Raw genomic sequence first — 24,278 nt, forward strand, 5'->3', positions numbered from 1 at the left:
GGTACCTCTCCATCCTGCCCCTTGACAGCTTCTCCTTAGGGACACTTCACATGAAACCTCCTGCCATCATTTTTTAAGCTACAGCATTGTTTTCTAAATGTTTGTCACTGCCTGATGACAGCATGAGTCACTACTGTCAGACACTTGTTAGGAATGCAACAGGCTGAGGTTATTTTGCTTTCTTCTAAACTCTGTTTATTTGCGGGATGGAGCTGAGCATTGCCAATGCAAGTCAACCTGGCCATCAGGATTGTTCAGCACCTGCAGAGACTCAGCCAACAAAAAGTATCCTGAGAAGGGCAACAGTGGCTTTTGCTGGGAGCTGTTGACTTGTTAATTTATTTTGTTTCCAGGCAGTTTATGAGTTTCAACAAAAAGTCTGTTCCGGAGTTAACAGGCCAGAGAAGGAAGGGTGGGAGTGGAAAATGAGCAATGAAATGGACTGAGGCTAGTGCAGCCAGTTCATAGATTTATTTTGTTTGTATGCAGGAACTTTGGGTAACTAACGTTTTTGCAACCACTAAAAAACATACTCAGTCAATTCATTCAACTGTGAAGAACTTTGAAATTCTCTACTTTTCATTCTACTGCCACCCACATTACAGATGCCAGCCTAAAACCATAATTAGCTCTTGGGGTTTTTGCTTTATTTCTACTATTTACATGACAAACCTTAATGTCATTGATCCTATTTTAAAGACAGCAAAAAATCCCACACCCATATGTCAACGCTTTAACATTGATTGACTGGCAGTAAACCAAGGAGGATATATATGTACATTTTATGGTATAGTAGATAGAAACAATCATTAGGAGGTCTGAGAGCACTTGCCTTGATTCATTAGAAATAACACAAGTCATCCGCTTCAAACACTGGAAGCTACGAAATTAACTGTACAGGGCAGTAAGAAAAACCCTTTTATATTCTGGGAATTTGCCCTGTTTCTAGCAATTAATACTCACCTGCTGATGAGGCAAGGGTACTGCTATTCTTGCATTTGGATAAGTAAAGTTGAGATTACTATTTCTTCCAGGTATGACCAGCATATTTCCAGAGCATCAGGTGGTCCTGCCCTTGCCTTCTGAAACAGTTTGCAACCCCTTAAAAAGTGACCGTTTCCAGACCAGGAGAAGAAAGGAAGGAAAAGGGATTCATAAGGAAGACAGAAATACAGGGCTACCCTGCACTTACAGACCCCGTTGTGGAGACACCACTGAATTCTGACCCAGGCAGACTGAGGAGATGGCTTGCTTGGGCAGCTCCCTCATCCCTGTTAAGAATGGAGTTATAATGGATCCTCCACCCCTACTAACTCACGGTAGGAGTGATTTTCTACTATGCCTTACTCTCAAAGCACACATTTTGCTGTTGAAATGTATTTAAATATCACCAAATGGCAGGCATTTTCAGTATTTTTTTGCAGGAGAGAAACGTGGCCAACTTGTTCATCTCCCTTTAATGCAAACTCTATCAACTGTCTGTACAGCTATTTTAATAAACCTCAGATTTAACTATTTTGGTAAAAATCTGTTCTCCGCATCAAATTGTTGAATACCAGATATCATCTGAGAGGTGACCGATCACACCTGACAGGAGCTGCTGCACCCTCTGACTGGGAGGATGGATGTTACAGCGCTGCAGCCTGGCCTGGGGCTCTCCCATGGACACTAAGACTTGAGACATCTGTTGATTGTTTTAGAGAGGATAGCCATGCCCACCCTGTTCTCTCTATTGGTTTGTGCTCATGTGGGGAATATGCATTCCTTTGAAAGACAGTGGTAGCACTATCATTTTTGACCATCCACCATAGATCATCCATCTGGTTGGCAGATTTCCTGGCAACAGCTGAAGAGAAAATCATGTTTTAACTCCTTTTCTAAGCAGTTATGAGGTCTCTAACAGTGCAAGAGTTGAGAGAAGTTGCATTCCAGGGGTGCTTTCTTCCATTAGCATCTACAAATCCAAGCCACAACCATAAGTCAATGTCCGTGCTTCTGGCAGAATTCATACGGAAACTGTGGATGAGCTTCTGAAATCTTATTTGAAGCCTCAGAGAATCAAAGAGACAAGACTATAGAAATAAATAAAACAAAAATATTGATCCAAATACATTGGGTACAAGCATTTCTCTGAGATTACGGGATGAGGTTTTGAGGACAAGTGTCCCAGAAACCTGAAGTGGCCCTAAGAAAATAGGGTATTTTTCTCTCTACACAAAAAAAGTCAGTATAGATCACATCTCCCAAAATGAGATATATGATGATTTCTAGCATGAAAAATGAATTGCCTCTTCTGCTGTTGATAAAATCATCCAAAAGTCTTTCTTTAAAGTGACTGCCAAAGCAAGCTTGTTTTCCACTGACTTTGTAATCTACATATGAAAGACCTAATCTGGAATTAGACCTCAGCCAGGCTCCCGATTATGTTCCCCCAGGTCTAAAAGTGGAAAAATGATGCATGCAGGGCCTGATTCTGTACTCACTAAGGAAGGTGCAACTAGGGCAACTGCAATGAATCCAGTGGAATTCTTCCAAATTGGCATTCGCTACTGGGAGTACAAATTTAGTCCACATTTTTGTGGGGAAAACAATTGTGAACAAAAAATTGGCAATTTAATCAATTTTCAAGTATTCTTACTCATTACACTCAGGAACCATATACTCTCCAATTAAAGTAATTTAGATTTCAAGTTAGGATGAAGGAATCTCTTTCTTGACTCAGCTAGAACCACAATTTTAGCTAACTGGTGAGTTTTCTCTCCAAATGTAACATCCTGAGTTCTCACCCCCATCACAAAGACATCCCAGTTGTTAGTTGTTTTTGTTCCAAAATATTTAATATCTAATCAACCCATTAGAAACAAGCTTCTCATCTTCCTTTCCAATATTATGAAAAGCAGTGGGCCAGCAGAACAGACTATACAGCAGGCGTATGCCAAGTAACAAATCAGATATCCCTTTGCTTCTAGAGTTACAGTCACCCTTGGCGGGTTTAGAAGTTGGTTGCATCCCTTTTGGCAATCTCCATCGCCCTGTAATGCTGGCGATCCGTTCACTGTGAGTTGCTTGGCTTGTTCGGCAGAGTCAATTAGATGGCTGTTGTATCCCCTCTAAGCTGCCTCTTCTGGAGGTTGTGGAGTCCTGGTCCATTGGGTTCCCTTTGTAAGGAAGCTCTTCCCAATCCTTAGTCCTTTTTGCTCTTCCCTGAACACTTTCCTTCCTAGAGAAGAGGCACCAGAAGAGCACCCAGTGGTCAGTACGTGGCTGATACAGTGGCAAAATGGTGTTTTCTCTTTTGGCCTATAATTGTTCCTAATTTGCCCCTAACACTTGGCTTGCTTTTCTGATACCTCTTTTCAAAGCAGAGGCTGCACTTCTCCAGAGTTGCAGAGATCCAGGTAGGTTTTAGGTTAACATCAAGTGATTTTCAAATCTGTTATTTCTTGTGAGAAGACATTAATGTTTGTCTGGAGGGAAAAAGAAACTAAACCAAATCCAAAAAACTCCCATGTGTTCACTTTCAGCTCACAAAAATTTACAATTTTAATATCTGAATATATGCAATAGTATGAATGCAAAAATCCCCATACCCTTCATCTGTTTCTCATTCTGAATAAAATTGATTTAAGCACATATACATAATGTTGTGGTCTGAGCAATAGCAGTTGTTTCCAAGCTGACTTAAAAAAACATGTCCCTGTCATTATCAAGGATAAAAACTTGTCCCATTTGAAGCTGATGAAAATATTTTTACCAGCTTCACTGAATCAGGATTTTACTTCAGCGATAACCATCCCTATATTAATTTAGCATTACCAATGATATGCTGTAATAAAAGCAGTGACTGAAACACATACTGAGTCTTTGAGACAGAGCTCCCAAAGCACTGCATAATCTTTTAAAGCAATTCCGCATAGGAACAGCTTTTCTCTCTCAGCACAAAGCAAGGACAATTTAGGTAGCAGAAAGTAACTGCCCAAGAGCAAACAGCCATGCTGGTAATTCACTAATTACTCTAATCACCATTATTAGTAATTATTAATTTTGGCCGTATTTTCCTGCTGAGCTGCTTTAATGCGGCCAGCATAGGCATTACACTTAGCTAATATGAAGCCCCAGGGTGCCACATGACACACGGCAGCCCTGCATCCCGAAATTCCCTGCTCCACGGAGATCTGCCTCCTTGCCGAGGCTCCTGCGGCAGCATGCTGCACCAAGCAAGCCCCAACAGGCTCTGCCAGCCCCACACAGCCTCCTAGAGCAGCATCCAGTGTCAAATGCAATGCTCACTATTGCTGTGACACAGAAAACACAGGGCTGGCCAAAACCAAGGGCTTCTCTGAGGTCATCTCTCTGTTTCTCTTTATAGCATGGTCCTTTTTGAAAAAACAACAGTTAAATCGGTGCAGTCCCTGGATTCTTTCTCAATTATATCATCAGCAAAGGGCTCAAAGAAGTGCAGTTTGCTTAGTAGAAGGTAAGTTCTATAAAAACACATTTGTCTGTAAAGCTGCAAACAACCTGGAAGACCACACCGATTTAACTGTTTGGATGAGATTAATTAAATCCCGGTAAACACCCAGAGCAGATCTGCTCTAACACAGAAACACAGTTCTTGCTTCGGGGAGCTGCTAATAAAGCTCCACACACAAGAGAGATGCAGCTCCTCGGGCGGCACTTGGCTGTGCCACAGGACCCTGGGGTGCACGGCTCTGCTGGCCGAACGCTTGGTGCCAATACTCCCCTTAGCTAGGTTCACGTAAATCTGCCGGAGACACCTCCGCCTGAGCTGCAGAGTTAGCCCACATCTGCCATCAGCTTCCATAACGCTTCTGAGATGGGTTTGCTCTGGGTAGCAAGGCTGTGGCGAGGCTCCTTGTTGCTGTTAAACCTTGGCTGCCTGAGAAGGACATGGCACTGATGGACATACCCTCACAATTTTAAAAGGTCCCTCATCTTTTCTTAACCAAAGCTCACCATGCACTTGTCTGTTTGGGATGTGCTGAAAACACAGGATTATGGAAAACAAATGGACGGGAACAATTCCTGATCATTACACCAGAAATGATGTAGTCATCCCCAGCTTTACACCTGCATCCCTCACCCTTTTATTGCCTATAAACCTGTTGCACAATTTGGCATCAGACTGATGCCAACAAGGGTGTGTCTGTGCTCAGAGCTGCAGGTCAACACTGGGTGAGGAAAAGAAACTTAAAGCTTAACCTAGAAAAAAGAGAAAACGGAGACCTCACCAGCAGAGGTGAGCAATCAGTGAAGGCACTGTCTGTCACACATTCCACATTGCCTGAGGCAACTGAAACAGGACCATTTTTATCAGCTACAACAATAAATATTGGGGGGAGAGGGGTGTCAAATATTGTACCTCTGCATATTGCCTATTATAACCATTAAGAGAACAACATATTTTGTATATGACTGTGACTGATGTGGAACTGCTCACAATTGTAATCGTTTCTCTCTCCTTTTTCAGCTCACAAATTACTGAAAAATAACATTCCCTTCTGTACTGAATGCAATAGACCGCACATGCAATAGCTTTTATGGTAGTTCCAAGACAGAAAAGGTAAAATAGCACTTTAATTATAAATTATTCAGAAATCAATTATACAAAATTATACAAAATAAAATGTCAATGTGAAGAAAGCAGTTGATGTTGCAGCATCCTACAATACAGTGATAGGGCATAAAAATAACGCCCAGCTTTTTCCACCCCTCAAAAGTGAGTGGAAATGGGGCTGGAGGAAGAAATCTTTTTCTAAATATTTACCAATTGATCTTGAGGCTTAGTTACCTAATGCACTCCAGAAAGTCATACAACAAGCAGGCTTTTATAAAAGTAAAAAACTTCTGACATTAAAATACTGTCAGAAAGCTTCTGATGTCAACTGCACTAGGATATCAAACCACAAGGACTTATCCAAAAAGCTGTCTGATTTCAATGATCACTGCATCAGCCCTAAATAAGCTACTTAACTGTTGAAATGTACAGAAAACATAAGCAGCAAATGGGGCTTTTGTGTGTGTATAATTTTTTTACCATGAATGGGCTGGCATCTGATCCATTCCTGACCTATGCATCCATCAGAGAGAAATTTTTTCCTAGCTCTAAACAAAAAGCAAGATCTCAAATTTCCTTAAACATACCTATTGTACAGCAACAGAGAAATTCTGAAGAATTAAACCAGCTGAACAAGACATTAGTGCTGCAGGGATGTAAGCCAGCATGTCTCTTGTGAAAAATGGGAGGGTTCTTCTGCAAAGTTTTGGGCTTGGCTCATCACTGAGTTCATTTTACACTGTTACACAGCTCTTAGACAAGTTTTACATCAGCATAAAACAAGCACACTGCATGGGGTAAATCAGGCCCAATATTTAAAATGCTAAAAATCAATTCTTACCAGCTGTAGGACGATTATTTTAAGTGGAAAAATGTGTATTTCATAAGGATTGTCATTTTTGCTCAGAATTTGTAACTTCTGCTGAGTAACATCCAAAGTGTCTGATAGTGGTTCAGCCAAAAGTCAGCCCTCAGAATCGTCTCAGCTGCATTTCAGTGGGTTTTTTTACTATAATTAATGCATTTGTCCCACTAAGGAACAGTCCCTAACAAATGCTCATTGTGATGAAAGTGACTAAATGAGAGAATATGTCTGGATCCTCACAAATAGAGTAACTCTTCCAAAAACCTGAAGAAATTTCTCTTCTCTTTGATCGCAGCCTAGGAAGCCTTTAAATTCAACCTGAAGAAGTTTTCCAGTCCTCATGGTCCAACTCCTCCACTTGTGAAGAATCACAGATTCAGTCGCCAGAAGAATTTAGCCAAGAAGCCACCTTCAACTCCAGGCTGGGTGCTCTGTCGGTCCGAGCATCCCAGGAGCCAGGGCAGCACCACAGCGCAGGGAGTAGGAGTGTGTGTTGCAAACACCCTGCCCACGAGCCTGCAACCCCCAGAGAGCTGCAGCTCATCGCCACCCGACACATATAAGGCTGCCAGGGCGTACAGGAACACAGCTTATTCTTCAGGTTGTCACAGTGGGCTTTCCAGCCTTGCTCTGGGCTGTAACATCCCGTGACACGACGCTGGACTGAGACAAAAGGGCTGAAATCATTGATGGCTTTGTTCCGTAGTCAGGTAAGCGTACATAAATCACCATCGCTGTGGTCCCAGCTTTGTTTCTTCTCCTGACCACGCTGCCACTGGCATGTTTCCCTGCACTGCCTGCAGACCTCGCACACCCAGGCAGCGACCTGCTCCGCTGAGTTGTTGCAGCAGAAAAAACTAATAAAGAAGTAAATAGGGTTCAGTTGGCTCACCTCCATGAACTGACTTGCTGTGTCATCACGAGTTGCTGTGCTAACAAAAGGGTGAGGACAGAACCCCCAAGTGCCACTAGATACACAAAGAGGTAAATAGGAGGTGCATCCGTCCATAGAAAAAAGCAGCACCTGACCAGGTGACCAGGTGTGGGGACCACGTGGCTTACGTGTTCCACTGAGTAACGTTCTCTAGGGACGGTGCAAGGTAACCTTGCTGGTGCAGGATCTAGCTCTACAGCATCATGTTCACAGGGGTAATTATGAGCAAGAAAGTTTCTGTGGCTACACGCCATTTTTTCTCATTCTTAGTTTCATCAAAAAATGTGAATTTCCCCAATTTTGCATTCAGCTTTTTCTTTATATTTTTTTTCAAGTTATACTCAACTTAGCCATCTATTCTGTGCAGTTTCCATGCCAGAATTACAAGAAGCTTTCCCAGTGCTGACTTTCATATAATTATTAGGTGGAGTTTCAGTTGACCTCAAGGCAGATACACATCAGATAAGAAAACTCAGAACACAAAAGACAGGGGCAAAGCAGTTTGAACCAGAAACGCAGCTGATGTATCTGGACCTTATTAAAGCATTTGATACAGTGCCTCAAAAGATTTTACTTGAAAAAATTAATTCAGATTTCCTTGGATCTAAGGAGACTTTCATGTGTTTTGAAAATTAATTGGAAATTGTAGGGTTATGAAAGTGGCAATAATATTAAGTGGAAGGGCGGTGCCTGGGATAATTTGACATACATCTTTTAACAATGAACTAATTAAATAGGAAGACGACGGTAACAGGGAAACAGTGACAAGCAAAAAACAACAAAACAACGGGGGCGGGGGGGAAGGCAAAACAGAACAAACCCACCAGCAACACACATTTCAGAATTTAAGAATACCTGAGTAAATAAGAATTAATGCAAAAAATGGAAGATACCAGTTGGATGAAAACAGTCCAAATTCATCAGGGATGATATGCACTGGGAAAACAGTAACACTGGAAAAGTCCTCCAAGTGATGGGGGCAGATTAGCTCCAAGGCTGCAAATCGGTGTGGCCTTTGGAAAGGGGGTGCTTTTTGACTCCACATGCTGAAATAGCTGTGCACTATGGACAGTGGCAGCAGAAGTCATTTTCTTTCTTCTTTTCAGAGACTGAAGCTACATTTTTAGCAGACTTTAAATCCTCTCCTAGGATAAATTACAAAAAGGATCTGTCTTCCTGTACAGAGAATGTTCCTACCTTTCTCTGCATTATTTCAGTTTATGCCAAGCTGAAAATCTTTGAGTTCCCTCTTTTGCTACTTTTAATGTCCAAGGACTCGTGGACAATCTTCAGATCTGCCACCACAAGCTAGCAATACGTGCCTTTTCATCTTTCCAACAAGTCAGCCCTTCTAAACCACAGTTTCCTCATTTGGTTCAAGAACGCTCAGGGCCCAGGAGCAAAGTAACTGCTAGCACAGAGGGCCAGGAGAAGGGTCCAAGGCTGTGGAGGAGGACGAGCTTGCCCCGGCGTTTGAGGGCAGCACACCTGATGCAGCAGGTCCCAGGGCAGGGATGCGGGGAAGGTGTCCACGCTGCCAGTAGCCGGGCCAGGCAGCTCCCAAGCCGCAGCGTTAGCAAGGCGGCGGGCCAATGCGGTGGGCCCGAAGCACTTGCCTGCCTGGAGGTCTCCCTGTCCCCAAGTAAATTTTCAGAATTAAAAAGAGAAATAATGACTTTTATGGCCTGTGCTACATCTGAAGATAATGGAGTTACTCTGGACTTCCCTGATGCAACAGAGCAGAATTTGATTTAGTGAAATCTGATTGTTTAACACGTGACGTTGGGAAACTCCGAATCCTTTATTGTTTGCATTGTTTTTTCCTTAAACCGGTCAAAGCTCTTACAGCAATGTCAGGACGTAGCCACATCGCAGCTCCTTCCACCTCCAGTTTCCAGAATAAAATACCTTTTATTTTCACTTGTGCACAACGAAAGCACATCCCAGTGCACAAGCCTCTTCCCGAGGAAGCAAGCTATGTGGGAAGCAAGCTACGGTACCCTGCGAGCCCCGGGGACCCGCCAGTGCCCGGCCCCCCCGCTTAACCCTTCCCTGGGGCTCTGGGTGCCCCCCGCCGCCTCGCAGCACTGGCACGCTGGGGACGGCCACCCGCACCGGCAGAACCGCTGACACATGCGGTTCCAGACCGAAAGGCCGCCCGGCGTCTCCCACCCGGGAGCGCTCCCGCGGGCCGCCGCGGCCCCTCGGCCCGGCGCTGGGTTCCGGGGGGGCACGCCCGCCCCGCCCGCCCGGCGCCCACCGCCCCCGGCGCGGGGAGCCACCGCCGGCCGCCCCGAGCCCCGCACGCCGGGCGGGCCGGCCGGCAGGAGGAACCCCGGCGGCCGCTCCCGGGGGCGGGCGGCGCCGATCCCGCCCCCCGCCCGCGGCAGCCGCCAGCGCGGCGGGCGGCCGCCGACCCTCCCTCCCCGCCTGCCGCCCGCCCTCCCCGCCGGGCCGCGCCGCAGCCCGCGGGCGCGGCCGCTGCTGCCCCGGCTCCCCGCCCGCCTGCCAGGCGCGGCGCGGCGCGGCGCGGCCCGGGACTCTCCGCCTTTCCGCGGCTCGGCGTCCCCCCTCCGGCGAGATGTTATGGCCGAGCCGGCGCAGAAGGGCGGCGTAGGGCAGGGCGGGCGGCGGGAGGATGAGGCGGCGGCGGCCGCCCCCAGCTACGAGGACTACGAGTGCAAGATCTGCTACAACTATTTCGACCTGGAGCGGCGGGCGCCCAAGCTGCTGGAGTGCCTGCACACCTTCTGCCAGGAGTGCCTGAGCCAGCTGCACCTGCGCGCCGCCCAGCAGCCCCCCGCCGCCGAGCCGGGGCCCGGGCCCGCCCGCCCGCCCGGCGGCTCGCTGGCCTGCCCGCTCTGCCGCCACCGCACGGCGCTGCCCGACCACCGCGTCCACGGCCTCCCCGTCAACACCAAGCTGGCCGCCGCCTGCCCGCCGCAGCTGCGGGCCCGCGACCCGCTACCCCAGGACAGCCTGCCGCCGCTGCCGCCCCGCCGCCCGCCCCGCGCCCGGGAGGCGGCGGCCGCCCTCGCCCCGCCGCCCGCCGCCCCCGCCGGCCGCGCCGGGCCGCGCTCCTCGGGCGGCGGCTACGAGAGCTGCCAGAGCTGCAAGCGGGCGGCGCTGAGCGCCGGCTGCGTGTGCGTCGTCGTCTCCTTCCTCTCCATGGTGGTGCTGCTCTTCACCGGCCTCATCTTCGTCAACCAGTACGGCGGCGACGCCGGGCCCGGCGCCTCGGCCTCGCCGTCGCCGGTGGGGCCCATCTGCCTGTCGGTGGCCAGCATCCTCGCCCTCTTCTCTGTCGTCGTCACATGGCTCATCTGCTGGCTCAAGTACCGGCCCGAGGCGGCGGCGGCGACCGCCAACGGCACCCCGCGGGGCCGGGCGGCGGCCGCCCGCAGGAGCGACACGTAGCGCCGGCGGGCGCCGAGGGGCCGGGCTCGGCAGGGCGGCGGCCGCAACGGCGGGCGGCCGCGACCCCTGCGCGCAGGCGGCCCCCGCTCCGGTGGCGTTAGCCCCGGCGCAGCCGAGAGGCGGGACGGCAGCTGCGGACGCAGGACGCGGGCGAAGCTGCAGCTCTCCGGGGTGTAACGGGCGCGGAGCCGGCCTGCCGTGGCGGCGGGGGGCGGCAGAGCTCAGGCCCGACGGGTGTCAGGCCCCAGGCCTGCCGGGTGACAGGTGACAGCCCCAGGCCCGCCGGGTGACCGGGTGTCAAGCCCCAGGCCCGCTGGGTGAGTGCGAGGCCGCAGGCCCGGGCCCCAGCCCTCCCGCGGCGCTGGCACGGCCCGAGGTGGCGGGGCGGGCCCGCGGGGTGGCCCGGCGAGGGGCCCTGGAGGGCCGGGCCGCTGCGCAGGGTGGGAGGGAGGCAGGGCCGGGCAGGGCGCAGGGGTGTCCCGGGGAGCCCCCAGGGGAGCCGGGGCTCCCGGGGTGCCTGTGCCCGCCCCCCTGCCGCTGCCGGCAGCGTGCTCGGCCTGCCGTGCTCCCCGGTGCAGAAGGACACAGTCTCCGTGAAAGAAAACTGGCTTACTGTTGCCCCCGCCTGGAAGATAATCGGAGAGATTCACTGTGGGTAGGAGCAGGACAGGATCACGATGTTAAACGCGTTTTGTGTTTTCCGTTTTATGAAGCGAACAAGTGTGTATAGAAGAAGCTGTAACAGAAACGTATTATCTTAAAGAGACTGAGCCAAAGTTTCCCTACGATATATTGGGTACGGTTTTGTTATAATTTTATTAGAAGGCCATCGGGCCCTCTGTTGGTTGCTTAAAATAAGCTTTATTATTTAATTATTTGAAATTCTCATTTAATGTGGGAGACTGAAACGCTACGTTGCACACTTAAAACAATTTCTGGAAGATTATTTAATTAATGGAGCTCTAAAATAGAGCTGAGAGACTCCTGTGGTAGGGAGTAATATTTCACTGGCCATTAATTTCAATTGTTACACAGTGAGAGAAGCCCACATTAAAATACGGACTTTCAGCATCACTGTAAAAGTGGAATGCAGTAGCATAATTTGAATATTGAGCATTTACCTTTGGTCGAGGTAGCTGTAATAAGGCGGTGGTTTTCCCTCCTGGTAAGTTCTTCTGTGTTATGAGTTTCTGCAAAGGCCAGTGGAAAATGTCTTTGTTCTGTGAGGCTGGAACGTCAAAGATGTCTTTGACATGTGACGAGATGCTCATAATATGAAATGGAAAAACACTGCGATACAGCTGGTTTTGTAGTATATTAAGGAGAGCATTCTATATAGATACTGTTCTGTGTTGCAGGATAATTCATTTGGTGCCTGAATTTTTTTAACTTAGTTGTTATAATCTATTCTATTGGGAATAAGATAATGCTGCTTATTCCGTGTTTCTACACAGTACTGTAATGGAATGAGGTAATTATTTTCGTGTTTAACAGTTCAAGAGTTTTTTAAGTGATCCTTGAGTATGTGTATTTTGCAAGCTGTCTGCATGATATTCTGACACATATCCTCTTAATAGACCTTTACTCGACCACTACTATTTATCACAAGTGCAAAAGAATTTACTATGTAGAAATGTAAAGGCAGCAGGTGAAGATGTGATGTGTTTTATGACTGCACAAGTGATGTGTACTGTGCATTGTCCTGATTATCACAAATGTGTCAAAAACAACCCCCTGACACCCCAAAAAACCCCACAGACCCAAGCGCTATTTATAAGACTCTCTTATGATGGATGCAGTTTGTGGAAACAGTATTATGAGTTGTGTGTAACTTTACGTCTATTTAAAAAGATCTGCACCAGCCTTTTAAAGTCATATATTATAATGTAAAGGCCCTGAGGAGATAAATTACTGGGAACAACTGTGGCTCTGACCGTGGTTCATGTATTTAGAACAGTGTTCTCAAACCTGGGAGTTGCTCGTCAGCTGTGTAAAAGTGTATGCCTCCTAAAACTAGGCCTGACCGTTAGCCCCTGTTGACTTCAGCAGTAGTTGTGGATGTTCTGCACCAAAGAAAATCACGAGACTTTTATTTAAGCATCTAAATGAAAATTTAGATGGTTGACTTCAGGTACAAACATTTGAAAATTTTGGCCTTAACCTCTCTGTTTGATAATAGCGTTGACCTACCTCACAGGCAAGATGTGAGGCTTTATTTATTAAAGTTTTTAAGCAATTGGAGATCCTTGAAGAGGAGGTGCTATAGAGGTGAAAGTATTGTTATAAATGATACTGTAGTAAGAATAAATATATGTAAATTAATGGACATAAACAGCAGCAATGTTTTCTAAGGAAAATAAATATATAAAATATGTACGTGTGTACATCATATGCACCAATATATGATTTACCTGTTTGTGCTTCTACTGCAAATGCAGCATGCGCATCAGCATTTCTGTTCGATCAGGTAAGCTCCAGCACCTGGCAGTTCAGATGAGTGCAGCAACAGCCCTGCTATAACTCCATCTCACGTAGACACGTCGAAGGTAGTAGCTCTGAGCGCTCGTGAAGCTGGGCTGGAGCTCGCTGCGTAGTTCATACTTTGCTTTACTCCTGCGGGCTTTCCCGCTCGGGTCCTGCAGGTGTGCTGCCAGCACCGTCTGGGCGAGCTAACAAGCTCGTGCCGGTGCTTGGGTCTGTTTACAGGAGCTGCAGTCACAACGGAAGCTACTATATAGCTATGCCCTAAAATACTGATTACAGTAAGAAATGTACACTCCATCTTTTTTATTTTCTTTCCACATCACAGTTTTATTCTTGCCTTTTCTCTGTAAACAGTATTTGCCATTTTGACTAAACCAATGGTTTCAACTGGGATCCGTGGACTACTTCTAAAGGATCTGCAAAAGGTAAGTAAGAAAAGCAAATTGATCGTCAGAAGCTTGAATTTGTTACGTGAGGGTCAACTTTAAAAGGTTTAGAGGTTGGCACATTACAAAAAGTTAAAGATCACAGGCCTAAACAGGATTTTCAGGCTTATTCACAATTAAACGATCATATTACATATCAGGTTCCTACCCATATATTTGAAAATATTTCAGAGCCAAATTAAAATGGACAGTCTGACTGTACGCCCAGTCCTTCTCTCTGCTTATGCAAATTTTGGGAAACTCCGCTGGTTTCGGGAGTGTTAGTCTGGATCCACATCACAGTACCAGTCAGAAAAAATTGTGCATTGTATACATCTCTGGCTACTGTAGAATCCCAGTATTATATTTGTATTTTGGGTTCCTTTGTGTGTACAGAGTGCTTGTCCAAAGCCGAACTTTGCTCAAGTTTCAGTAAAAAAAAAAACTTAAGTAAAATACAAAAAGAGAAAATCCTTGTGGCTGGTGGTGGTTTGTTATTGTAACTGTTTCAGTCAGAACACTTGTGTTTTCTAGTTGTTTAAAAATGCACCGAGGTAAGCAGCTGGAGGAGTATGCATCAGTTACACTATCCACACATCTTGCAGAAAAAAACGGTGCTTTGGGGCACTCTGTGGGAAAGCAAAGAAGGCGGGCTATACCACAACACCATGGGGAAAATCATGGGAAATACAAGCTGCAGGCTTATTTTTTTTTTTTATTCCTTGCACTCGTTTGGGGGTGGGGGTGGGGTTGGGGTTGGTTTTTTTGCTGTGCAACATTTCTCTGCATTACACATTCTGGGACACTAGCAGCTACAGCCAAGAAATGAAAGTACCAGGAAGATAAACAAAGGCCCGAAGCTTTCTCAGGAATTTTTTGACCTCTGCGAGATCACAGGCTGCGTGAACTCTGAAAGATCTGTAGTTTCCAATTGTGCCAAAAGGTCTTAAATTTTTTGTGGCAGCAATCCCCTGTTCCTCTACCTGAGTGGAGCACACTGGATTCCAGACCGGGAGATCTGATGAAGTGTTAAGTTCATGTTTTGCAATAGGCTGCCAGACATCAGTGGTGCTAGTCCAGTCCGAGAGAGGGAGTAAAAAGCAGATGGAAGGGCAGAACCCAGCTCCGCAGCACAGAACCGGGTGGGCAGCCATGTGCTGTAAACTGGTCTCTTCCATCTTACCTGGGACAGGTGGTGACCATCGCTGCGTGAGGAAAGCTCTCGCTGGAGCTAACTGCAGCCGCGGTGAAGCTGGGTATACGCTCTTTGTGGGGAGCTTCTGCCATTTACTGTATATGGGGATGCGTTAGGACAATTGCTACCGCATTACGAATTCTTTCATGTTGCCCTTCTTCATAACTTTTGCTCAATTATTCACTTTTTTAAGGCACCATTATGTTTTTAACACATGCCATGTATGTTCAGTGCCACAATGTAGAAATATTTATTTCTCCTTTGAAAGTGTCTCTGGTAAATACTACGGCTGCAGGGAATAAATTATATTCCTTTCCGCGTCACTAGCCCACAAGCAGTAAATAATCGTCCAATGTTAATTTATGTAATGGCAGGTATTAATCTTTTGAAAGGAAAGTTTGACAGAAAAACACTTGAGTGTTTCATAAATGTGTGTGGAAGGAATAAAAACCTTGATTATCTAGTTGGATTGGTTAAGACGCCTGCATACAGGGGTACTTTTTGTGTTCTTTTATCATGCAAAAAGCAACATAGCAGTTACTCTCATATTTACGATCATTAGAAACGTACCACAAAGCCAAATAATAAAAAAAGGTAGCTAACATGAGTTGTACGACCCTGTGACTTACAGCATTGACCTGAATTTCCTGAAGTGAGAGGTAGTTTGTTTCTAATCTGTTTTCATGTGGGTTGAGGCAGCATTTGGAAACACATTTGGAAAATCAGTCTCAATAATAGTATATTGTGGGCTGAGAACCCCAAAAGACCACCTTACTCTGAAAAGTGAGTTTCTGTCTGCATTTATACTTTAAAGAACAGAAACACAAGAACTTGTATTATTTTTTCCTTTCACTGTAAAAATACATTATTAAAACATGGTGGATCACAGGTGCAAATGGAAATGCTGTTGCTTCTTACCTTAATGCTCTTCTTGAGTAGCTCAAATTACCATTCACAGGGATTCAAGTTTGCTTTTAAGGCTTAGATCCCAAAGTAGCTTGTTGTGTATAACACTTTGTATGAAATGTCTTTTGCAGATGGTGGAAGAGTGGGTTGCCTGCACGCAGACTGTTACCACAGGCTGAAGAATACAGGTGTAGTCATAGGGTTAATGTGGATTTTCAGTCCAAATCCTACTTCAGTCTGCAGTTTCACTGGAATGGGTGAACTGTTCCAACTGGCCAAGACTGCTGGTTGTGCAGACAGAATCCCACCGAATGGGAATTTTAGGGGGGTGTGAACTGCAGGTTTCTCTGGAAAAAAGCGTGCTACTGTGTGTTCAGACCTGGTGCTGAAAACCTTTACTTAGGGGAATAGTCTTTGTGAATCCCAAGGGAAGGTGCTGTTGCAGCTCGTGTTCATGACTGGCACAGTCCGGCCTCTTTCCTGTGTCACTGTGTTCTGTGTGTCAGTGAAAATTTAGCAAGTGCTGAAGAAGCCACTATTTAAATATGAATGTGTACATCATTCAGAGCAATGGTTATTGATCATCTCTGACCCACAAGACTTAAGCATAAACAGTGCATCTGACATTAGGAGGGTGTGGGATATATGTGTTTCCATGATATCGAGTCCCATATGGAGATAAAAGTGTAGGAGAACTGTTTGCCTAACTTTGTCAGGGATCTTTGTGCACACTTAAATCCTCCTGAGCTCAATGGTCCTTCTCCCTGTGTTGCAGATGTTGTGCAGACATAATGCCCCTGTCTGTTCTACCAGCCTAGAGAATATGCTTTATCTCACTGGAAGTTAGTGAATTTTGTTAGCATATTATATTGCCAAAGAAAAATATAATCTTTGTTTGTATTTAACCTCAGCTCATTTAAACCACATCAGAGGTGGCTCCCTCTCAGTTGCCTGTTGGTGCAAATGGGTCAGGGAAGCACCGGGTCTTTTGTGACTATGACTTCTAATGTTTTTAAAGGGTATTTAAATTTGGTGACTCACTTTTTTTTAAAGCTAGAAAACCCTGCAACATATCCTGCTTCTGCATTTTATCTGGGTGCATGTAGAAATGGAGATACTTGGAAGAAATGCCACAACTGCCTTAACAAAACGCAATTTGTGTCATGGGGGATTACATATATTCATACTAGAAGTTTTCAGCTACGTTTATCTTTCATCAATGCAGTATAAAATAATTCTGCTTGTGTTATGGGGAAAGAGTAACTGGCCCTCTGTTTGGCGTGTATCTCCTCTTACTAAAAACATCCAGGACTGACACTGGCCTCACAGCTCTGGCTCCGAGCTGCTCTCAGGCTTGCTTCTCACGTGCCATGCAGCTTGCAGGGTTTCAGATCAAGGTGATTGTGATGTCTTATGAACAGCTTCAGTTGAGAAATAGCTACTTCAAGGAGATTTTTACAGTAAACAAATATCGTGAGGTTGATTTGACTCACTGGATTCTGAGATTTGGGAGGGATAGCTTGAAAGATAGTATTATTATCATAATCATCATTATTATTTTTACCATTATTATTCCCCCAGACCTACTCCTGATTTGCCAGGGGATCTAAGTTTCAGACTTCAACTCAGTACAGGCCCAGATGTAAGCAACGTTTCCCCATCTTACCGCTAAATTGTTTAACCATTTAGCAAAATCTAATAAATCCATTTTGGTGATTATTTTATGACCTTTTGATTAATAACAAGTAGCAATAACAGCATTTGGGGTTTGGTTTGGTTTTTGTTTTTTTTTTTTAAATGACTGAAATTTGAGAAATATGCATGAGATACACATCAAAATTTGCTTTCCTTTAAAGCGGGAAGAATGAAACTTTTTATGACTTAGAAAATGTGGTGACGAGAAATAACGCCAGCTTGATTTCCACATTGTAAATAAGGACTTGTTAGTCAGATGGTTAATATTAGGAAATGGGAAAATACTCTTCTATGAAAAAAGCTGTATCTATTGAAAACTTTGAAGTAAATTAAATGAAACCTTAGAAATAAAATAAAAACCACAATTTCTTCTATTCAGGTAGCAAACGTTTCCAAAAATAAATGTAGATCTCCCTGTATTATTTAAGTATCAATATAGGTGACGTTCTGGTTGTTCTGGAAGTTACTTCTGCTTGCTTTCTGAAGAAGAGGGAAGAGTCACTCTTCAGCAACGACCACTAAAAGTCTTCTTCTAGATATTCACAGGGTCGTGTCCCCCCGCAAAACACAAAAGCAGGAGGAAGCCCCCCGCTCCCCATTGCGGTATATTCTGGGGCCGTTGTTGCGTAGCCCCCGGCTCTGCCCCGCTCCCTCATCGGGAGCGCTCGGTGCCCGCTGCCGGGGGCAGCCACGGCCAGACCGGGGGGCTGGGCCCCCCCGGGGCACCGGGAGGCTCGCCCCGACCGGCGGGCCTGCAGTGAAAGCGCCCCAAATCCCCCAAACCATGGCTTTGTTTGCTCCCGTTGTTTTACTTCGCCCAACCAGGCACCACGCTGGAAACAAGCGCCCGGCGCTGGCGGGAGCGGCGCCGCCGGTGCGTGCGTGGGACGGGACGGGAGCAGCGGTACCGGCCGGCTGCGGGGGGCCCGGCCCGGGGGGCGGCCCGCAGGTCCCCCAGCCCCACACGGCGACCCCGGCGGGGCGCGGGCCCGCGGCTCCGCGGCGGAGGAGCCCCCGGGCCGGGCCCGGTCAGCGCTGCGGGCGGAGCGGCCCCGCCGGCCGGCAGGGAGCGGGGCGCCGGCCCTCCCGACTCTGCCGTCGCGCCGGTTCGTCCCTCTTCCGTGGGCTTGGCTGGTTGCTTTTGCTTTCCTGCCGCCCGTCCTTCCTGCCTTCTTGCTCATTCTTTCTTTCTCTTTCTTCTTTCCTTCTCGCTTGCTCTTTTCCTCTCTTTTTTCCTATTATTTCGCTCTTTCTTTCTCTTTTATTTTCCTTCCTTTCTTTCTTTCTCTCCCTTTCGGTTTCTCTTTTCCTAGATTTTAATCCAGTTCATCTTTAAAAAGAGTAAGTGGTGAAATCATATGGCTGCGGGCGAAATACCGATTAATGAATTCAATGTCTGTGCTAGTAGGACTGCTTTCCCCTTCCTATCGGTAATTCCTGGCTCCATCATGTTGGAGGGAGGGAGGAATGACCCGGGAGTCACTCGGGGCTGGAGGGCTGGATGTCTGCCTGTGCCCCGATACCTGTTGCAGACCCGAAGTGGGTCACGCAGGGCCACGCATTTGCCTCTGTGGAAATCGCTTGTTCCCAAGGCAAACGCGCTCCACCAGTACGAGCCTCGGGTCGGTGAAGCCCTCACAGTTTCTTTCCTGCAGCAAAACTCCCGGTGGAAATCTATTGGGATGCTGCTGGAATTAATCATCGCTGGTGTTTTTACAAGTAATTAACGAGGATTAGACGCTTCGTTTTGAAATGGGGCTGTTAACGACGGGGGAGGTGGCGAAGGGAGATGCGAATTTCCCCTCCCGTGGGTGAGATTTGCAGGTGGGCGCGGGGGAGCCGGCCCTGCCCTCCCCGTCGGCAGCACGGCGGGGTATCGCCAGCCCTCTCGGAGGTGCATCCGAAATTCGATTGCGATCTTTATAATCATTAACAAAAAAAAAAAAAAGAAGGGTAACGCACGCCTTTCCCTCCCGCCTGTCTGCAGGGGGGGACCAGCCGGTCCCCGCCGCCGCGGCCGTCTGGGGGCGTGGGGGGCAGCCCCCGGGCCGCCTGCCCTCGGCCCCTGGCCTACCCCGCTGCCAGCAGCATGTGCTAGCCTGGAGTGGCAGCTGTAGTATCGCTTACTGGAGGGTCTGGTAGTAATCAGAAAGGTGAGGAGTTAGTGAAATACATGTTGTATTTATTGCCATTTTACAGGGAGAGAGAGGGCGGCCGGTGCCACAAAGGGAGCCATTTGTAGGCTTAAGTGCTCCAGCCTTGTCCCAAGGACAGCATCGCCGGCCTGCGGGGAAGGGGATGCCGGCCCGGCCCGGGGACCCCCTCCCAGCCCGGGGCACGGCCGCTGCCTGGGCCGCGGGCAGCTGCCGCCGAAGGCCGGAGCCGTCGGGCAGAGGGGGGGGGGGGGGGGTCCCCGGGGTCTTTGCTCCCCCGAGGCCCCGGCGGCGGGGGCCACCTCGGATCTCCGCACCAGCGGGACCGCTCTGCCTTCGCCCGCCGCGTTCCCTTTGCCGTGGCGCTGGCAAAAGCGATCCCCGCGGATGTACCCTGGGAAGAAAACTCCTTCCGAGGGGCAGCGGCACAGAGCCTCCCTTCCCCCTCCACCCGGACAGCGGGGGTCGCCTCAGGGGTGCCTGGGGTGGTTAAGGGGACCTGGGGTGTCCTGTCCCCTGTCCCTGCCCTTACACGGAGCCTCCTTCCGTGCCGAGCCGCCCCTGCTCGGGCTGCCGAACGCGCTGTGGCTGTAAATTGATGAAAATGTAACAAATCAAAAGGGGAGGAAAAAAAAATAATAAAAAAAGACGGTGCTGAGACGTGCGGATCGGACATAAAAGCGAAAGAAAAAGGTTCAAAGCTTTCGGTGATGACTTTTCAACCTTTATTTATGTGCCTATTAATGCAATATCCATCATGGAGATACGCATCTTTATCCTTTCAACTGATATGCTGGGAATCAATTGGATATGCAGATTACATTTCGTAAGTTTCCAAATGTTAATCTCCCCGGCCCTTTGCTGGTAATTTCTTTTTTCGCCAAATAGTATTATGTTTCTGCCACACAAAAAAAAAAAAAAAAAAAAAGGCACCAAAACAATTAATCTTAAGGCTACTTGTCTCGAAATATTTGTTCGAGCCCAGGAGCCGGGCGGAGGGCGACGTTCCGGGGCCTTCCCGGGGCACCAGCACCCGGCCCGGGCTCCGCCGGGGCGGAGGAGCCTGCGGGCTCGGTGCGGCCCCGTGTCGGCGCCTGCCCCCGCCGTGCGGTGCTGGGCGAGGCGGGGGGCGTCCGAGCGGCTATTGCCCCCCGACCCTGGGGTGGGTCTGGCTCCCCCCCAGCGCTGAGCTCGGCCCGCCGCTGCCCGGCGGCTGGGTGAGCGGCCCGGCCCAGGGCCAGGCGAGCCCCGCACGTCCCCCCCCCGCGTCCCGCCGCCGGGGCGGTGGCTTCCCGGGGGGCTGCCCCCCCCGACTCACACGTAACGTCCCCGGCCACCGCTGAGACCATGGGCGGCCTGGAGAGGCTTTGCCCCGGAGGGCCCTGCTCGCCGGGCGGTGTGGCAGGGCGCTGGGTCTGCAGAGCTGCCTCTCGCTCCCGGCTGCCGCCGGCCCTGCCCCGTTCCACCGCCCTCACCGCGGCCCCTGCTCAAAGCAGGACATTTATCGACCGTTCGTACTACTGTACACCCCCCACCCCTCTTTACTAGAACGGCATGGAATTTTCTCTGCTGTGGCGTTTTACAGGTCGGCGTCGAACCCTGGTCGCTCTCCTCCGAAAAAGTCGGTACCGGTTTGATTTAACCCGCCTCCTTTCTGGCCGGCAGCGGGGATGGACCCTCTTAACGGGGGGCTCACGGTCGGGCTGGGCCAGCGATCGCTGCGAAGACCGCAGCCCATTCCGCAGCCCCCAGCGCCCTGCAGCCGTCCGCGCCACCGGGCAGCCGCTTGCGGGCCTTGCCTGGCCCCGGCCGCCGCGGTCGGGCGGTGCGAGATCCCGCAAAAGGCGCAAACCCGCTCCCTCTGTAGGAAGGGGAAGAGGAGGGAAATCCGTGGAAGGAGACATCAGACAGCGGGTGAGACCGAACCGGCCGGCCCCGGGGCAGCCCGGGCACCCCAGACCCAGAGGGTGCCTGGGAGGTGTTTGCGGCAAGGGCAGCGTGCAGCTCGACCCAGAGATCACAGACACCCATACACGCCAGCCTTTCCTTCTCTCTTTTTCTTTCTTTCCTTCTTCCCTTCCTTCCTTCTTTTCCTTTCCTTTCCTTCTTTCTTTTTTCTTTTTTTCTTTTTTCTTTTTTCTTTTTTTCTTTTTTCTTTTTTCTTTCTTTCTTTCTTTCTTTCTTTCCTTCCTTCCTTCCTTCCATCCTTCCTTCCTTCTTTCCTTTCTCTTTCTTTCCTGCCTTCTTCTTTCTCTTTCTCTCCTTTGCTTTTTGATTTCTTCCTCTCTGCTCCTCTCCTTCCTTCCTTCTTTCCTCTTTCCTGCCTTCCTTCTTTCTCTCTTTCTCTCCTTTGCTCTTTGATTTCTTCCTCTCCGCTCCTCTCCCAGGCACACGTTTCTATTTACGAAGCTGCACTCTCCCCTTCACCTCCCCTGCAAATAGTTAGGCAGAGAATTCCCTCCGAAACCCTTAGGAGAAATTAATGTATGCGTACAAACCCGGAAACAGTATAATTGATTTATTTCTAATAGAGGAGAAACCAGTAGTGTTATCGTTCAGAAATGATTGCCTGTGTTCTTAATGGCTCTAATTTTCACTGTCCATTTGATGTGCTGCAGGTTTAATATAGAGTGCTTACTAATCCAATTAAAAGTGCACCTGGCCTGGAAGAGCTCTGTAATTAGCAGGAGCATTTTTAGCTATTTCCACTGGAAAACCGTGAAATCATCTCTGCTGGCCTAAAGGACTGTAATATGGGGGTGGGGGCGAGGAGGGGAGGGAGGAGCGGGCCAGGCATTCGTGCCTAATCTTTTTGCCTTGAATTTCTAACAGTTCCCGCGCGGCAGGATGCGGCCGCTCCGTCGCGGCGCGCCCGGTGCCTGGTAGCGCAGGACGAGAGTAGGTGGGTGACACACCGCCTCCCCCGCCCGGCCCGGGAGCCCGGCCTGGGGGACCGGGGGGCTCGGGGGGCTCCGGGGAAGCGGGGATCGCCGGGGGGCGGCGGGGTCCCCGGGGCAGCCTGGAGGCGCCGCGGGTGGGGGGGGCGCCCCTGCACCGGTGCGATCGGCCCTTGGCCTCCGCGGGAGCGGCGGCCGGGTCCCGGTGCGGCTCGTGGCACCGGACGGCGCGAGATGGGCCTGCCCCGAGCGCGGCACGCGGGCCCACGCGCGCGCACACGCCACGCAGACGGACGCGCGTCGCTGAAGGAGCGGGGGAAGGTAACTCACAGCAGCTGCCAGGCCCGCCTCATGCCAGGGCCGAGGGGCTCCGCTCCTCCTCCTGCGCCCCCGAGGGGCCGAGGCAGCCCCTCCGCGCCCCTCCTCGCGTGGACGTGGGTCACGGCCGAGCACCGACGGCGCCCAGCCCCTGCGGCCGCGGGTGGGGAAGGCTCCCGTTCCCACGGCGGGGGCCGCAGCGGGGCCGGGGGGCAGGGGGGCGGTGGCGGGGATGCTCTTCTCCTCGTACGCGCTCCCGTGCGTCCCCGCTCCCCGTCGCGTGTTTCCCAGGCACGAATTAAATCTTAAATAGCTTCGTCTTGTTCTTTTGGGGTTTGGTTTGGTTGGGGGTTTGTTGGTTTCTTTTTTTCTCTCCTTTTTTTTTTTTTTTAAATAACACTTCCGTCGCCTGCCTTCCTCGAGTAAAATACGCGTGGCGCAGAGCGCGGTGCCAGGGGTCCGCTGGGAGCCCCCCCGAGCGGCTCCGGGTGCCGGGGCGGTGCGGCTGCCTCGGCGCCCCCTCGGCCGGCGGCCGCGCTCCGCTGCCCGGCTCCAGCCGCGCCTCCCCGGGGCCGGGCGTTCGCGGGGCTCGCTGGAGGTTGTCTCCAAGCTCCGGCCATCGGGGTGCTTTGTACAACACACACGCGGTGTAAAATACGCCCTGACTTTTACCGCGCTGCCAGCTTTTCCTGCCGACCCGTCCCTTGCCCGTGCGGGAAGCTGCCCTGGGCAGAGCAGCGGCCGCTGCGCCCTCGGGGTTTGCGGGTTATTTTAACGCGTTTACAAGGGGGTGGCAGCGGCTGGGTTTGGGGGCAGAACCACGGGCCAGACGCTCCCGAGCGTGCGGGACACGGGCGGCTGCGGGATCCTCCGCCCCGGCACCCCGGCGGGAGCCGGCCGGCAAACGCCGCGTTCCCCGGGCGCAGCTGCCTGCGCCGGGCCGCTGCCCTTCCCCTTCCCGCTCCCGCTGCCGGGCGGACGGGGCGGACTCCCTCGTTATTCCGGCTCCGGGGTTCCGCCTAAATAACGCGAACCCCCGCCCGCCCCGGGGCCGGTACCGGCCCCGAAACGATTGTCCTGCCCGTGAAGTGGAAGCGGAGAGGGAGCCCAGAAAAACATTGTTTGGCTCGTTTCAAAGGGGGGAAACCTGAACGATTCTCATCCTTTTGATTGATTAAGGTCTTGAATAACTTGAAGCTCGGGAGTGACAGTTACTGAATAGACTATTGCAAATAAAGAGCACTGTGGAAAGCTGGGCTGGCACTTCAGAGTGTAAAGGAGGCGAGTTTGCTGGCACTTACCAAGTTATAAATAAAAGGCCATGCACAATAGTACCTTCTTTAAGGACAGACAGTCTTTACAACACTCCTGGCGTCATATCCTGCTGTGGTCACTTCAGCTCCTAGGCAGA

The 24,278-nt window shown here is 49.9% G+C and overlaps 1 protein-coding gene across 1 annotated transcript; it reads left to right on the top strand.

The window, feature by feature from the left end:
- Positions 1-9,861: 9,861 nt before the first annotated feature.
- Positions 9,862-13,193, top strand: LOC130158438 (RING finger protein 223). The gene has a single exon (XM_056359177.1). It carries the CDS (start codon positions 9,964-9,966, stop codon positions 10,792-10,794), a length of 831 nt encoding a protein of 276 aa, XP_056215152.1. The 5' UTR covers positions 9,862-9,963; the 3' UTR covers positions 10,795-13,193.
- The last annotated feature ends 11,085 nt before the right edge of the window (positions 13,194-24,278 follow it).

This window comes from Falco biarmicus, chromosome 13, assembly GCF_023638135.1.
Source record: "Falco biarmicus isolate bFalBia1 chromosome 13, bFalBia1.pri, whole genome shotgun sequence".
NCBI lineage: Eukaryota > Metazoa > Chordata > Aves > Falconiformes > Falconidae > Falco > Falco biarmicus.